The following is a 17,117-nucleotide window of genomic DNA, read 5'->3' on the forward strand; positions in this document are numbered from 1 at the left end:
TCCTGTGGTTCTTTGATAAAAAGCCCCTGATTCTCAATGAGAAGATGAAGCTGTCCATGAATAACCGGATCCTCACCATCCAAGTTGTGAAGAGGGAGGATGCTGGAGCCTATCAATGTGAAATCCACAATCCAATCAGTTCCAGCAGAAGTGACCCCATTACCCTGACTGTGAATTGTGAGTGACTCTGAGTGTCCTCCCTCTCCAGTCCTTTCCCCAGCAGTGACTCACATCTCATCTCTTCTCTTCTCTTCTTTACACAGATGGACCAGACTATATCACATTTGCACCAAACCCCGAGAAAGGAGAGATTGAGGTCAAATTCAAAGGCTCACTGACGTTAGCATGCCATGTTGTGTCTTACCCACCTGCCCAGTATAGATGGCAAGTCAATGGCATCGTGAACTCTGACTTCTCTAATAGTGCCTATATCATAAAAAATGCAACTTGGGAAGATTCAGGAAAGTATACATGTCAGGCAAAGAACAATGTGACCAACTTATCAGTCTCTAAGAGCATCACAGTTAAGGTGGTTGGTAAGTGTTCCCTCCCTTCCCTCAGAGAAAAGGGTTTTGGGGGTTGGTCAAAGGTGTGGACCAGGAGCAGGTGCTCAGGCTTATTAAGGAAGGCAGGCTTTCACAATGAATTGGCAGAGGACATGTAAAGGAAGAATCTGATTCCAGGGAATGTGGCCAGCCTGGCAACGAGTGTCAGTTCATTTACTGTGATTTTGGCCTTGGTGAAAATGGAGACCAGTCTCTAAATTGTAACAGACAATACAGGTTCATTCAACATTCGATACACATTTAGCTGCAAACTTTCTGCAGAACACTGGGCTAGGCCCAGAGGGAAATAAACAACATTTATCTAAGACTCCATTACCAATTCAGGAACCTTAAAATCTAGTAGAGAGAACAGACCCCAAAGACACATAATTGATACACAATATTACATGATATGCATAATAAGACTATGCTACAAAATAAAATGTTGTAGGAGAGCTCGGATGGGAAAGACCATCCCAGCTGGGAGGCTGATCAAAAGTCAAGTCAGATTTCATAGAAGAGCTATCACTTGACTTGTGTTTTAAAGTATATGGAGGAATTCAACAAATTAAAGCAGAGAATATTCTATTTCCATGGAGAAAGATTCTGAGTCAATGTTCAGAGGTGGGACTGTACACTCTATGTCTGAGTGGCAAATGTAGAATAACACAACCTGAGTAGGTAATACATGGCCAGAAGTATATTAGAGAGGTCTGCTGCCATTTTGTGAAAAGTTTTGAATGCTAGGCTAAGACCACCAAAGGTGACCTAGTACTTAATTGGAAGTTCCTGAAGCTTAATTAGAAGAGAAAAGATGATTAAACACATCTAGTTGGTAAGTTTTTCATCAGCACTCAAAGCTGAGAGTTTTGTTTTATGTGACCATTGTGACATCTCTAGTTCATTTGTGACCAATTGGTACAAGCAACCGGAATGTGTAAAAATCTAGAGAATATAAAGTTCTTTTTCAATCCCTGAATTCCAAAAATAAAACAGAGTTGTTAGTGGGCAGGAGTCATTATACAAATGCTTTGTTATTAAGAGATCAGATAAGGGAACAGAAGGAAAAAGATAAAGAAGTCTTTCTCCATCACAACCACTCCAACAAAGGTCACAAAGGACCAAAGGAAAAACCCAGTGAGTCATTTTCCCAGCCCATGTCAGTGGTCCAAATCTGTCCATATGGACTAATCAAGAAGGTAGCAAGAAGGCTTGAAACTAAATGAAGTCTCTAGGCTGTGTATTGGGGAAGAAATCATCAAGAAAGCAAGAAACATGAGCCTGGGCTGGGCAAGGACCAGCAAGAGAGGTCAACAGCCAACTTGGAGTCTGAGCTCAAAACTAGGTCACAGAATCAGTGCTGAAGAGGGAACTAGGGAACAGAATCAATGCTGAAGAAATTCTCTGCTTTAATTTGTTGAACTCCTCCATATGCTTTAAAACACAAGTCAAGTGATAGCTCTTCTGAAATCTGACTTGACTTTTGATCAGCCTCCCAGCAGAATCAGTGCTGCCTAGAGATGGGAGAAGCTGAGTACCCAATTTGTGGACTTAATTTAGGCTTTATACTGAACAAGAACCTGAAGTTTAAACATCTGTTTGGGACTGAGACCTGCAGTTGAGTAACCAGAACAAGGGGAGGCTTGTAATTCTACATCAACAAAGCCTTTTAGCTAATTGACAGGCGTTGTGATCAGCAGCAGTATACTGGAACCCCAATTAGAGGCAAGTCTGTAATACTATTGCTAAGACTCACTTCTAAAACAAGAGCTCATAAAACTCAGACAAGAAGGGCAGGGATCAGAATTCACTCCAGATAAGCTTGCTTGGAACATACTGAAAATTAGCAGGTCACCATCTTGAGCCACTACTCATGTTTAATAAAAAAGTACCAACTCAAGAAGCAAGGCTAGACTATTGAACAAACAAAAGATACTATCATAGAGGGGGGAAAGCTGTCATTAAGACAAGAATACCCAAAATAAAACTAAGAAGAAAAGTTACTTCAAAATATCTGCAGTCTCAAATGAAAAAAAAAAAAAAAGCTTGAATCCATGGTCAATTAAAATTACTAGAAGAAATAAAATTAACAATAATTTTTAAGAATATAAAATTATATATTTTATATAAAAATGTTAGATTTACAAAACATTTTAGGAGTATTCTGTCATTTAATACGCACAAGATCCCTGGAAGATCAATTTTACAATTGAGGAAGCTAAGGCTAGGATCACACAGCTGGAAAATATCTGAGACTCATTGAAATTTAGACCTTCTTGACTCTAGGTTCAGTAATATGGAGGGGAAAAAAATTGAAAAGAATTGACAGAGTAATATAAGAGGTTACAAGGTTATTCAAATCACAAACTCCCTGAAAATTAGAATGAACCAAACACAAATTAATGAAACTATGTATCAACAAAAAATATTAAAACAAAGCCTTAATATGAACAAGGAGGAGGAAGAGGAGAAGGAGAAGAAAGGAAAGGAAGAAATCTCAAAAAAAAAAAAAAAACCTGGAAAATAGTACTAGAACCAGAAGACAAAGACAAAAAGTGTTCAAATAACAAGGAATCACAGTAATTTACAAAAAGCAAGAAGAGGTTAACAGAGTGGATTGGAAAGCAAAACCCAAACACTATGTAACCTATAAGGAAAACATTTTAACTACAACAATGCACAGAGTTAAAATTATGGCTCTAGAGAAAATTTTATTATGAGTTGGCTAAAGTCAAAGCACAATAGCAATCACCTTGATGATGATCATGTAAAAATGGTGTTAATTTTTTTTAAAATAGCTTTTTATTTACAAGTTATATGCATGGGTAATTTTACAGCATTGACATTTGCCAAACGTTTTGTTCCAATTTTTCCCCTCCTTCCTCCCACCCCCTCCTCTAGATGGCAGGATGACCAATACATGTTAAATATATTAAAGTATAAATTAAATACAAAATAAGTATACCTGACCAAACTGTTGTTTTGCTGTACAAAAGGAATCGGATTCTGAAACATTGTACAATTAGCCTGTGAAGAAAATAAAAAATGTAGGCAGGCAAAAATATAGGGATTGGGATTCAATGTAATGGTTCTTAGTCATCTCCCAGAGTTCTTTCACTGGGTGTAGTTGATTCAGTTCATTACTGCTCCATTGGAACTGATTTGGTTCATCTCATTGCTGAAGATGGCCAGGTCCATCAGAATTGATCATCACATAGTATTGCTTGGAAGAATATAATGATCATTTCATTCAGCATCAGTTCATGTAAGTCTCGCCAGTCCTCTCTGTATTCATCCTGCTGGTCATTTCTTACCGAACAATAATATTCCATAATATTCATATACCACAATTTATTCAGCCATTCTCCAATTGATGGGCATCTACTCAGTTTCCAGTTTCTGGCCACTACAAAGAGGGCTGTCACAATCTTGCACATACAGGTCCCTTTCCCTTCTTTAAGATCTCTTTGGGATATAAGCCCAGTAGTAACACTGCTGGATCAGAGAGTAAACAGTTTCATAACTTTTTGAGCATAGTTCTTAATTGCTCTCCAGAATGGCTGGATGTATTCACAATTCCACCAACAATGTATTAATGTTCCTGTTTTCCCACATCCCCTCCAATATTCTGTATTATCTTTCCCTGTCATTCTAGCCAGTCTGACAGGTGTGTAGTGGTATCTCAGAGTTGTCTTAATTTGCATTTCTCTGATTAATAATGACTTGGAGCATCTTTTCATATGACTAGAAATAGTTTCTGCTCATATCCTTTGACCATTTATCATTTGGAGAATGGCTTGGTTTCTTATAAATTACAGTCAATTCTCTATATATTTTGGAAATGAGGCCTTTATCAGAACCTTTGACTGTAAAAATGTTTTCCCAGTTTATTGCTTCGCTTCTAATCTTGTCTGCATTAGTTTTTAACATAATTTTTAAAATAAATTAATGAATCCTGTATTATGGACCTTTAGATTAGAATGAGGTAGTTAGTGAGAGGCACCAAGAAATCACATTGGATACGGTCTGAAGTCAGGAAGACCTGAATTCAATCTAGCTTTAGATACTTGCTAGATCCTTTATCCTGGCAAATTACTTAACTTTTCTCTGCCTCAGTTTCTAGAAGTCTTAAGTGGGGAGGATAATGGCACCTACCTGCCAGGGTCTTTGTGAGGATTAAAATAAGATATTATTTGTAAAGTGTTTGATGCAGTTTCTCAACTTACAGAACCTTGCAGCTAACTGACATTGGTTGGTGTCACCAGCAGTCTACCAAAATTCCAGCTAAGGACAAGTCTGCAGTAGAGTTGAAAAGTCTCGAATCTGTGACAAGAGCTTCTAAAACTCAGACAAGCATGGCAATGATCAGGGTTTTCTCTGCATAAGGCTGCTTTTGGCACACAGAAAATCTGCAGCTGACTGAGTTGAACCACTCCTGATTTCCTTTAAAAAAAAAACCAATATTAAATACTCAGAGAAAACAGCAGGAAGATATCCTGAGAATAGAAATTCAGCTCAGATATTACTTCCAGAAGAATAAAGAGCTTGGTTCTAGTAAGAAGTGCTAATTCATACACATTTAACATGTATTGGATTATTTACTATCTGGGGGAAAGGATAAGGCAAAGATGTTGTGATTGTCTTTTAAGAGTTCATGGCATATGAGCACTTTTGTAATGTTCTGGGTAGCTTTCTGGGGGTCTTTGGCCAGCCTTCATTTCAGCTGAGTAATCACCACAAGAATAGCCAGGGATAAAATCCAAATGTCTTTATTATCTCTTTCACTGTGTTTCTCCTTGCTTGTGACCCTGCTAGCTTTCTGGAGGCCTTCAGACAGGCCTTACTTAGTCTCAATGGAAAAATGAAGGAGGGCAGGCCAGCCACCACAGTGTTGGGAGATGAAGCAAATGTCTCTATTCCAGTCCTTGTTGGCTTTTACACATTCTATTATAATCATAGTAGTGTCAATCTTGTAGAATAAGTGTAAATCTTGTGGGACTTTATACCCTACTAAGTACATGTAAAACTAGATAAACTTTGCCTTATCAATTCCATTGAGTTAACATCTTGTAAGAATCCTTATTTTAAGTACAATTCTCCATAGTTCTGGCCCATTATACCCTTTAATCTCCGAGGTGAGATGAATGATGCAAGAGACTCATGGGGTGTGAAAAGAGTTCCAGTTTATTATGCCATACAACCTTGTTGGTATACATTTTGCAAGCATGATTAGCACATGAACACTACACAATCCCCAATCACCATTTAGAGAAGCAGCTTGGGGGTTTGGTATGGAATCTGCCAATGGGAGGAGAACCAATCCAAGGCACTGTTCAGGCATCCCTGTGTATGTAGGCACTAGATGTGACTCTCAGCTTTCATTTGTTCCCATGATTACAAATCAACAGTCTTTGCTCAACAAGTATGTTTCTGCAACATGGCAGAAACTTATTGTGCATCAAAGGTCAGGGTGGTCTCAGCACTCCCTCTTGACAGGATCCTTACCCTTGCAGGAAGGGAAGGAAAAAATTTGGAACACAAGGTTTTGCAGAGTTGAATGTTGAAAATCATCTTTGCAGGTCACACAGCTGATAAGTGGCAGAACCAGGTCTGGTATCTAGATTTCTATACACCAAGTACCAGTGTTCTTTCCATGAAACCACACCAATGCTTACTCAGGACCTTGGTATTTTGACTCCTTTGAGGTCTGATTGTGTAACTCAAGCTGTCAGAGCCCTTCTGCTACATCTGCTGTATCTCTGCTGGCAGTAATGCTTAGCAAAGTGTTCACTTAGTATGGGAATGCATATTTCCTGCTATGAATACAAACTTGAGTCTTTAAGGATACCTTTGCTGAAGAAATGCTAACCTTGAATATGAAAGTAATTTCCCGAAGACACCCAGATTCCTAATTTTCTCTAATTTTTCTCAAAAAATTCTCCAAACCCAGATAAGTATCCCGTCTTTAGAGAGCAGAAAACAATCCAGAGAATAGACACAGTGATCTTCTTTTTGTAATTAGGAAACTGGGTAATAAAGTGGATAAAATGAATTTTCAATGGTTAGGCTGTCAATTAGTAACAAATATAGTATGGAAATTACCCAGTTGCCCTATTTAGCAGTATATGCTTTTCTCACTTGACATTGTGGAATAGTAAAAGAATGTCAGATTGATTTGAATTTTGTTGGTGCCACATAGAAGATATAGTATTATGTACAAGACATTCAACATCAACAAAACTAATGTTTTTTGATCTGTGGGATCGGAATATTAATAAATAAGGATGCTTGTGCTATCTACCTCATTCATGAATTAACAAGCACTGTGCCAAGTTCTGAGGATGGGGGGAAAAAAAACCTCTGCATATATTTTGAAAATAAAAGGTTATTGCTTAAAAAAGAAGAATCAAAGTAAAGGAAAAAGTAAACAAATTTTGAAAGAATTAATAAAAATACAATATAAAGAGTTCTTTTAAAGGCTAGACAAATATGACCCACTTACACTCCACCCAAAAAGACAAAAAATAAGAAAAAAAGAAAAGAGAAGAATGTTAAGGACTTGAGTAGAAATTTACAAAAGTTGAATAGAATGTACTTATGTGATTATTGCATAAGGATAGAAAAGAGCATGGATATTTCTCAGCAGTGTGTGACATTTTAGAAAAACTGACCATACAGCTAAGCATGAAAACTTAGTAAACAAATGCTAAAAAGAAAAGCATCAAACATAGCTTATTCTGATTGCAATGCTGCAAAACTTATAGTCAATAAGGCAACTTTGAAGAAAAGATTGACAATAATACACTAAACACTTGAATTCTAAATAACTGGGACTAAGGCTGTTTTGCCATTCTTGTCTTGTTTAGGGTAATTTATCTTATTTCCATGAGCAATCCTTAGCCATCCAGTAGCAGATGATAATCATTATTGTCAATGGCAATAAACAGTGCACTTGAGATACAAAGACATAGATTGAAAGAAAGAATGGAAGCAGGATGACTACTGGGGAGGCTATTGAAAACTTCAGATAGAAATTGATGAGTGCTGGAATTTGGGCTAGGGGAGTTGGCAACAAGAGAAAGATAAACTTATAGGGTTTAATGCTGAGATGAATGTTACAGGTACATCATCTACTCCCCAAAACATCAGAAACTGATGTCTAGAGAAGAGAAGTAACTTGGCAAATATCCTACAAGTAACAAATGACAGCGTCAGTGTCTCCAAAATTAAAACTGAGAGCTCTTGTTGTTTTAGTGTTTGCTTCATCATGTAGAGGACCCCTGATATTGGGGAGATCTGAGAAAAATATACTTGAAGCAAAGATACTTACAATAGAATGGTAACTCAGTGTGATTAATGAGATGTTGTTTCTCTAGTTCACATATACTTAGTACTTAGTATGGTGATGTAATGGTTCTCTCGTTGACACATACTTAGTGTGCTGTAATGATGTAACTATACTGAGGTATTGAAGAGCTGAGAGGACTGGAAATAGAGACATTCCATCTTTGACCATCCTTCTGGTGGCTTTCCTGCCTCTTGCACTACTCCACTAAGATCAAAGCTGGTCTCTAGGTCCTCCAGAGAGCTAGTATGGACACAATATTGGGCGCCCAAACAGGGACCTCCAGAATGACATAATATCAAGAAAGATTTATTAAAGCTATACAGAGTACCACATTCTGTGCACAAGTGCTAGACACTTCATGGTGGAGAACCCTCAAAAACACTCAAGGTTCCTTTACTCTTGTACTTAGCAGAACAATATATGGGAGGAAGGAATGGTTCTTCATTCTCTGGAGAGGCCATCACTGGCATTGTGATTGGAGTCCTGACTGCAATAACTCTCATTGGGACCCTCATCTATATCCAGTACTTCAGAAAGACTAGAAGGTAAAATGATGCTTCCTCAGGTTGTCCTTCCTTATATTCTGTCTTCCTAAATGGGGGAGGGATATCAGCAGGGTCTTCTGTCTCCTGTACCCTCTTTTGGACCCTATCTACCTCTCTTTCCTAAACTGCTACATTTCAAAATCGATTCTTTTGGTGGACTCCTTCTCTGGGCTTTCATCCTATTCCATTGCTCACACTTGATAGTCCCTTTATGTTATTCACTTCCACATTGGAGTGGGGACTAAAACTTCCTGTTTTTCCTGGATCCTCAGACAGAGACTGAATTTAATGGACAAAGAGAGAAAGAATGAAAGGGACTACACTGAGGAAGGAGATAGGGTACTACTCACAACGTACTGAGAAGCCAAGGGAAAGAAATGCCAGTGAGGCAGATCCCCAGTGCATGAAGAAGCTGAGCAGCACCTATTGGTGAAGAAAGTAACAATGAGAAGATTGTATTTAGGAATAAGGCATAGACCCTGACAATATCCAAAGACAAACTTTGACTCTGCTCTAGTGGTTGCTTCTCACTCAGGGAAATCTTTCATTTGCATGAGAATGACAGTCCCTCATATCTATTCTTTCTGAAGGGCCAGCAAAGACCAACTTTCAGAGAAGAACCATTCAGCAGGACAACATGGTAAGTGAAAGCACCAAACAATGAAACTAGTACCTAATGGTGGCCTTGGGAGAAATGGGTCCAAATACCATCTCCTTTCTTTGTTCAAGGAGAATCTGTTAGCTACCTTCTAATGAGGAACGACTCCCTTGCCTTTGATCAGCTTTTTGCTGAGGCAGTTGGGGTTAAGAAACAAACAGAAAAAAAAAAGTTGTCGCAATGGCAAAAGCAAGCAGTCTCTCCTCCCCTTCCTTTTTCCCTCCCCTGCCTCTACCCACCAGAATTGTCATTTCCTATACAACACATCAGGACTTGCACAAAGAGTGGGCGGGGGCCATTCTTTCTCCAAGCTTATATAGTAATAGAGTATGGTCCAATTACTATTTAGCCTCATGTGCTTGGGACCTCAGTGCATCAACTCAAGCCTCAGCCCATTACAGAGAAAGATACAGTCCATTTGGAATTCAGGCTTAGGAAATATTAAGGAAATCTTCTGTGTTTCTCTCCTTCCAGGTGAAAACATCATCCTGTATGAAAACACTGTTCACTTTAGAGGCTCAGCTCTGTCTGTACAGGTAAAGACACAATGTCTTCTTCAATCACTTCTAGAATTCTGGGATGTTTGTTATGGAGTTAGAAAACCTGGAGATTCTTCCAGATCCATACCCTTAGGCTTTTAGTATACCTGAGAGATTGTAGGATTACTAGAGCATGCTAATGAGCAGGAAAGTATCTGAAGGAGAGTGAAAAGATGGGTAAACATTCCCTAGCATTATCAAAAGGTCTGGTTGTAGACCAGTCTGAAGAAAAGAAAGCTTTTGGAAGGGATGCAGTGGTAAATGTGGACCTTATCACCATCTTTGGAGGCACAACATGTAAGAGAGAGAGAGAGATTTGGCCTCCTTGGCTCCACCGGGCACAATAGGGAATAAGGAATGGGTTTTGTAGATGTCAGTTGAGACAATGTCAGGAAAACTTTCCAGAGATAAGATGTCAATTGTTCTTTCTACAAGATGCCCATCTCTCCTCTCCAATATGACAATACTCTAGTTCAAGATGTCATCAACTCAGCCCTGAAGTATTGCAACAGCTTTTTCATTGGTGTCCCAAGCCTTAGAGTCTTCCTCTCCTCCACACAGCTGGCAAACACATATATAAGCATAGGTTTAACCAAGTCCTTGTCCTTCATCAAGAAGACTCAAGGGCTCCCTGTTGCCAGGAAAAGAAATCATGACCACACATAGTTTGTTTCAGTCCATTTTCTGAGTTCACTGGTGTGAGAAACTCCCCATCTCAATATTTATGGATAACCCATAGATTTGGAGCTCTGCTAGTCATAAAAACCTTAAGGGTTTTCCCCAGGTTCTGAAGGCCAGTTTGTGGCAGAGGCCAGACCTGAAATCTGCTGCTTCTGACTTCCAGACCAATTCTTTACCACGAATCCCTGTTCCCTGGATGGCTCTTAGGTCAGTTTTTACCAGATTTATCAGACTTTCTTGGCCTTGTTGAATTCAAAGGTTCAAACTAATCAGTCCCACTGTTGTTATAAGGATACCACCTTCCATCTGTCCTCCTTGGCTCTCTGTTCAGGTTCTGTCCCATGCCTTGAAAGAGTTTCCTTCTCACTTCCCTCTCATGGAAGCCTGTTCCCTCTGCCTAGTTCAGTTCAAGTGCTAAACCCCACCAGGAGCCTTTCTGCTCATTCCTATTGCTCGTGCCATCCCTCTGCTCATCTGTCTCTATATGTTTGGTATCTGATTGTCTCTGTGCTAATTATTTATTCCTGATAGAATATCAGCTTCTCAACAGCAAGATTCTCTTTCTTAATTCATCCCATAAATAAAGGAATGAATGATTATTCATTCAGTGAATGATTCATATCCACATCATATTCAGAGCATTAAGAACAGCCCTCTCCTAAGTGAAGAGTTTATTAATACATGTAAAAGTTTTCATTGCCCATTATGAGATCATTTTTAAATTAAGAAGTTTGCACGTATTGAGAAATGGTGGCCAAAAGGGGACGTTTTGCTTTGGGAAATTACAGAGATGGTGAAAAGCAACAGATGTAAGGCCAAAGTTGACTTGCTTATGGTTCCAGAACTGGAAAGCAGGAGAGAAAAGAGGGTAAAGGAAGTGATGCTCAGTTGGTCAGATATAAGAGTGAAAGGATTAAGTCCTGAAGTGTTTGTTTTATGGATCAATCATGGCAGACAGTGAACAGCCATCAAGAAAAGAAGTGACTCCTGGCTGGAGCCTAGGATATTATTGGTGAGCATCTCCTGAGACAATGACTACTAAGGATGGAGAGGTTTTTATATCCAGAGTTCCAGGCAGAGAAAACAAAAATTTTTCCAGGATTTATGCAAAATATCAGGCACAGAGTATGTGCTAAATAAGTGCTTCTTGAATAGATGGAGTTGGATTGGACTATCTGGGATGTGGCATCCTACTCCACACTGGGAGTCTCTAGAAAAGGTTAGAAGATGCCTTGTCACATGATTTGTAGAGGACATTGACAGTAGATTCTAATGGTCTCTGAGGTCCCTTCTAACTCAGGGGATCCATGTTTGTGAAATCTCTAGGACCCCTTCTGATTGTCACATGTCATAAGATTCCTTCTAACTCAAGCATTGTCTGTCCTAAATTCCTTTCCACCTCTAACTTTAAAAGCTGTTACTACTTATTTTTTTTTCATTTTCACAGGGCCCAGGCTCCTCCCCTACTTTTCTTGAAGACCCACCTGAGAGTTCTTACCAGGTATGTGATCAAGGAGAGGCCAAACCTCCCTCAGAGACCAAGGGAGAGGTCAAAATGGTGACCAAGGATAAAGTTCTTGCTGATGGGACAAAGAACAGGACTGGGGCCAGGATGGAGGGAAGTGGAGACATGGTGTGGGGAGGGGAAAGCCTCCTAATCCCAGTCTGCATTCTGGGATTCCAGTGACATCTCTACTCTCTATCTTTAGATGCTGGACATTACCAGAGTGGATGTTTATGACAAGCTCAACCCCTGGAAGAAACCTAAAGCCTAGGAAGAAACCTAGGGATGTTGGGACACCTTTCTATCACCATTCATGAAGAAGTATTCAGAGGCATCTCTCAGGAAAGAAAACAGAAACATTAAAGTCAATGAGAAAAATCGAATGGGAAAGAGAGAAAGAGGTTGGATTTGGGGAAAGGGGAGGTTTCTAGGGAGCAGGGACCCTCAAATGTCCCAGAAAGGATCAAGAGGAAGGAAAGGAGTCAGACCTATGTGCCTGAGCTGTCAAAAAGCAAGGCAGCCTTTGGAATGAGTATGGATACACATAGGGACTGTTGCTCGCCAAATGCTTCGATATTTTGAATGTCACCACATTTTCCTGTCTTCTTTATCCTTTTTATTCACATAAATATCTTTTTGAAACCTTTTGTGTGTATTTCTACTGAATGTGGGAATAGAAGATCCATTATATCTGCATGGTACTAAGATGCTGATTCTCAGCATCATGGTTTTGGGCTCCTTAATTCCCATGGAACAAGGAATCTTGTCATAGGGTATAGTTTCTAGGGAGGATATACATATAATTTTAAGGTCCCCTGATCTTAGAGTGCTTCTGTCCTACCAATCTATCAATAATTATAAATTTTCTGGCTTTAGAATCAGTGATCCTGAGCTCCTCCTGTCCTTCGAGGGCTATTGTTCTAACAATCTGTCTGTCAATGATTGTAAAAATCTTCTTTCCAAGGAATATTATATTTCTTCCCTTAGACTTTAAAAAACATATATTAATGATCCTGAGATCCTCTGACCTTAGAATGTCATTGTTTTAACAATCTGCCAATAATTCTAAAGTCTCCAGGCCTGAGAAAAACCCTACTAATATTTCTGACAGTCAGATATATAATCTGCTGATCAATGATAACCAAATTCCTAAAACCACTCCTCAGTTCTACTTCTGACTCATAAAATTAGCATATCAGTTTCATGAACTCCATAAATTTGTCTCTTTGCTCCTGGTTCTTTGCTAAATTCTTTTAGAACTTAGCTCACTTCAATTGACATTACAATTACAATAAATGTTGCCACTTGACTTGAATATGGGTTCAAGCCAGCAAAATTTTTTGAGACACGTTGCAACACTGGTCTGCGACTCCCAACCTTTTGGGGTCCCTTCCCAACCTCAACAATTTATGGCCTGGTATGGGAAAAGCCTGGTCTCCCCTAGCTTATTTCCCTCCTTATCAAGATAAGCCACAGATTTTTTCACCCTCAATCCTATAGCTGGGACATAGGAAAGAACTAGGAGAATTCTTGTCTAGGTTTTCATGAGCTCCACAATCTGCCAATCCTTGGATTGGAATAGGAAATTCTTGAAATTGTAGGCAAAGTTGCTGAGGAACCTTTGCCACCTTTCCACCTTCTCTGGGATGCAGAGGAGACAAGGTGCTACAGGATGGCTTTTGGCAAAAAAAAAAAAAAAAAAAAAAAAAAAAAACTTCTATGGCTTTTGACAAAGATGTCAAAGTCCCTTTGACAAAGGGTCAGTCCTCTTACATGTCATTTTTGTCTGTGTCTGTGTCTCTGTGCAAAATGTTTGTGTCGTGTTTGTTCTGTGAGCTAGATTCTGTTACCTGGAAAGATTTAAAATGTTTCCAGCAACCACAAAAAAACTTGTATGCTATAGTTGAATTCTGGGAAGATTTCTTAACATTCTTGATTCCCATTTTAAAAAGGGAAAAAGCCTAACTTTTTCCTGAGACCTCAGCTATGGCCAAACTGAGGGCCTCAGAAATAAAGTTAGCTAATTAAAAATAAAATAAGATCAAAGCAGATTGTCAAATTTTTGAAAGGAATTATTGAGCAATATGACAATTTGTCATTTTAAAATTGCATTGAGGATATTTCTGGGAAATTACCCCATTCTGAAAGACAAGAAAAAGAAAAAAACTAATAGTAAATAGCAACTTTTTTTTACCAACCCTTCCTTAACTCCTATCTTGTCCAGAATCTCTTTCTGTTCCTTTGGGAAAGCATACCCCTGTTATACCAAGAAAAACAGCAAGTGAGATTCAGTAAAATTTCAAGTGGAATTTATTTGCTGGTGACTGCAAAGGGCATAGTGGGACCCAAATCAAGAGCCCAGAACAGTGGGAGGCAAGAGTTTACAAAGGCTAAGATCACAAGCTAGAGGGCCATTAATGGTATAAAGAGGAAAATAGAGAAACAGACATCAGTAGTTTATTAAGAGCTGGGGAGTTTGGAGAACAAGGGTACAGGATGGGGTGCTCTGACCACAGTGCACAAGGACATGACATTCTGTTTAAACAAAATACTGGGGTAAGTGGGGGGATAGGGCAAGCAACCATCCCCACTTCTCATAGGAGAGTCAAACCATTCATCATCAGGATCTGGGAAAGATCCTGTGAAGGTCAATATATGCGATTTTGTATGAGAAGGAGCTTAACTGAGTTAATGCAGGAAGACTGGATGAATAATGTCAGATGGGAAAACAGATAGGGTTCTATAGGAAAGATCAGAGCAAGAAGCAAAAAGTCCCAAGATCCAGCCTGGATGTATTTACATCACAGTGAATAACAGAGCAAGCTAAAGATAAATATGGTTGGAGGGGAAGAGGATAGTAAAGGTTTGGGGGTCCCAGATAAATGAAGGGGAAAAGGGACCGAGAGAGGTGGCCAGAGGGGCAGGAAGTGCTGGTCCAGATAAGAGGCCGATGGGGAGGTAGGACATTCCAGGGGCTTCTTTAGAGTTCATTAAGAGGACTCACATCCTAGCTATGAGAAGTAGTATCAGGATCATCATGTCTGAGGCTCCATGTGTGAAGGGTCCTACAAAAGGAGCTTGTAGGAACTTTGATAGTTATGTAAAGAGAATTGCAGGAGCCAACCTCATAGTTTATGGGGAGCTGCCATTTTGGGGATAATAACAACTGATCAGCAGTAATTGATGGGCTCTTTTCTGGAGGTCCCAGAGACCCAGGTCATAACAAGTGGAAGTACAACTTAGGGGCAATAATATTGGGATGGGTCAAGGCAGGTAACATTCCCTCTAAAGAAGCTGTAACAGAGATAGCTACCCTTATTTGTCTGTATGGCTCTTACATTGGAGGTAGAATTGCACCCAACACTATTAGAGGATTGGGTTTCAGGAAGCGACTGTCTGAGAGATCCTTGGTTTCACCTGCTTTCCTCTGCCCAGAAGGTCCAAAGTGTTTGGTCTCTGTTCTTTACACTCCAAATATTCTTTCCTTTTGAGGTGTTGGATAAAGTCAACAGAGATAACAGTACTCAGAAGAAACATGTGAAAGACTTAGTGAACTAGAGAACTGTTAAGTGCATCTGAGGAACAAATGTTAGAAGCAAGTCTACAAAAAGACCATAGAAACACTAAGGAATTACAAATTGTACATAGCTCCAGAAAAAATTCAAAGACATGCTCTTTTTCAATATTTAGGACATGAAGTATACCCTAAGGTGCTTACAGTACAAAAACTGTACTTAAGAACAGAGAAGCTAAACATCTTAAATGATTTTCAGAAATTGGTAGGAGATATCAAATGGATGAGACCAGTGTTAGGCCTGACTACCAATCTATTGCAACCATTATATGATATTTTAAGGGGAGACAGTGCTTTAAATTCACCATGCCAGCTTACAAAAGAAGCTCAAGAGGCTTTGAGAAAAGTTGAACTGGCTTTATCCAATGTGGTTGAAAGAGTCACTCAAAAACCCTTGGAAATATCAGTTTTTGACCCACAAGAGGCACCCACAGCAGTCCTTCATCAAGGAGACAGTAGGATAGAGTGATAAATAACCTCCCAGAACAATCAGAACAAAGCTTTACTCCTTACCCAGTGCTTGTGGCTAGAACTTTATTAAAGGAAATTAAGCAAGCAGTACCATTGTCTGGGACAAGACCTGACCAGATATACATCTTTTATACCAATACACAAATTAATGTGTGCTGTGAGACCATCCCAGAGTGGCAAATTTTATTAGCCATGGCTCCAAATTTTACACATGGGTCTCCATTAAAGATAACCAGACTATTACATAATTGGCGATAGATTCTTGAAGAAAAAGTTTCTAAAGTTCCTTTTAAAGGACCAGCTATCTTTACAGATGCATCCAAACATAATATTTGTGCTGTATACTCTCATGACTTAACTTTAAAGAGAGTAGTCTGAACTCCTTTTCAGTCCACTCAGCACAATGAATTGGATGTGATCATTCTAACTCTTACTTATTATCCAGGAGACATAAATATAATATCTGATTCGGCCTATTCAATACGTGTGTACAAAGAATTGTCACAGCCTAAATAAAATTTGCAGCCTTTAAGATATATCAGCTCTTTAAGAAACTTTAAGAGCAAGTGAGAAAGCATCCAGGTAAGATTTATATTTTGCATATCCACTCTCATAGTGGACTTCAAGGTCCCATTTTTGATGGTAATTCAAAGGCAGATAGCCTTCTAACTATGTTGGTCAATACTCCTTTATTCCAAGAAGCCCAGGAATCCCATTCTAAATATCATCAAGCTGCTCCAGCTTTACATCTACAATTTGGAATAACAAGAGAGAAAGCTAGGAGCGTAATAAAAGCCTGTACGGCTTGCCTTCCCACACTCCTACACTGCCTGCAGGGAAGAACCCTCGTGGTTTGAGACCTCGTGGTTTGAAATCTGGCAAATGGATGTGACCCGTTACAAATCTTTTGGTCATCTGTCTTTTATCCACATTGTGGTAGATACCTTTTCAGGATTCACTTTTGCAATACCAGCAGCAAAAGAGAAAACCTGAGTGGTCACTGAATTCCTCACACAAGCATTTGCCATTATGGGTGTGTCACAAGCAATAAAAAGAGACAATGGTCCTGCATATACTTGCAAACATTTTGCATACTTTTGTGCACACTATAAGATTTTACACACCATTGGCATACCTTTTAATCCTCAAGGACAGGCAATAGTAGAGAGGAGAAACAGAGACATTAAGACACTCATTCAAAAACAAAAGAAAGGGGGAGTTACAGGTAACCATAACTTCTTGATTTTTGACA

The 17,117-nt window shown here is 39.2% G+C and overlaps 2 protein-coding genes across 20 annotated transcripts in view; both read left to right on the top strand.

Moving 5' to 3' along the window:
- LOC127556356 (carcinoembryonic antigen-related cell adhesion molecule 5-like) overlaps positions 1–17,117 on the top strand; it is a 179,669-nt gene that overhangs the window by 87,616 nt on the left and 74,936 nt on the right. Inside the window, exons 7-11 of one of the 5 annotated variants that reach the window (XM_051989444.1) lie at positions 8,303–8,438; positions 9,029–9,078; positions 9,571–9,632; positions 11,764–11,817; positions 12,026–12,408. The exons of 3 other annotated variants lie outside the window; for them this stretch is intronic. In XM_051989444.1, the coding sequence (XP_051845404.1) occupies positions 8,303–8,438; positions 9,029–9,078; positions 9,571–9,632; positions 11,764–11,817; positions 12,026–12,091 (368 nt within the window). In that variant the 3' untranslated portion in view covers positions 12,092–12,408. Of the gene's footprint in view, positions 1–8,302; positions 8,439–9,028; positions 9,079–9,570; positions 9,633–11,763; positions 11,818–12,025; positions 12,409–17,117 lie in introns of those variants that run through there. One more of the 5 variants, XM_051989446.1, reaches the window with a different exon arrangement.
- LOC127556357 (carcinoembryonic antigen-related cell adhesion molecule 5-like) overlaps positions 1–17,117 on the top strand; it is a 254,523-nt gene that overhangs the window by 60,814 nt on the left and 176,592 nt on the right. The window lies entirely within an intron of this gene.

Source organism: Antechinus flavipes, chromosome 3, assembly GCF_016432865.1.
Source record: "Antechinus flavipes isolate AdamAnt ecotype Samford, QLD, Australia chromosome 3, AdamAnt_v2, whole genome shotgun sequence".
In the NCBI taxonomy this organism is placed as follows: domain Eukaryota; kingdom Metazoa; phylum Chordata; class Mammalia; order Dasyuromorphia; family Dasyuridae; genus Antechinus; species Antechinus flavipes.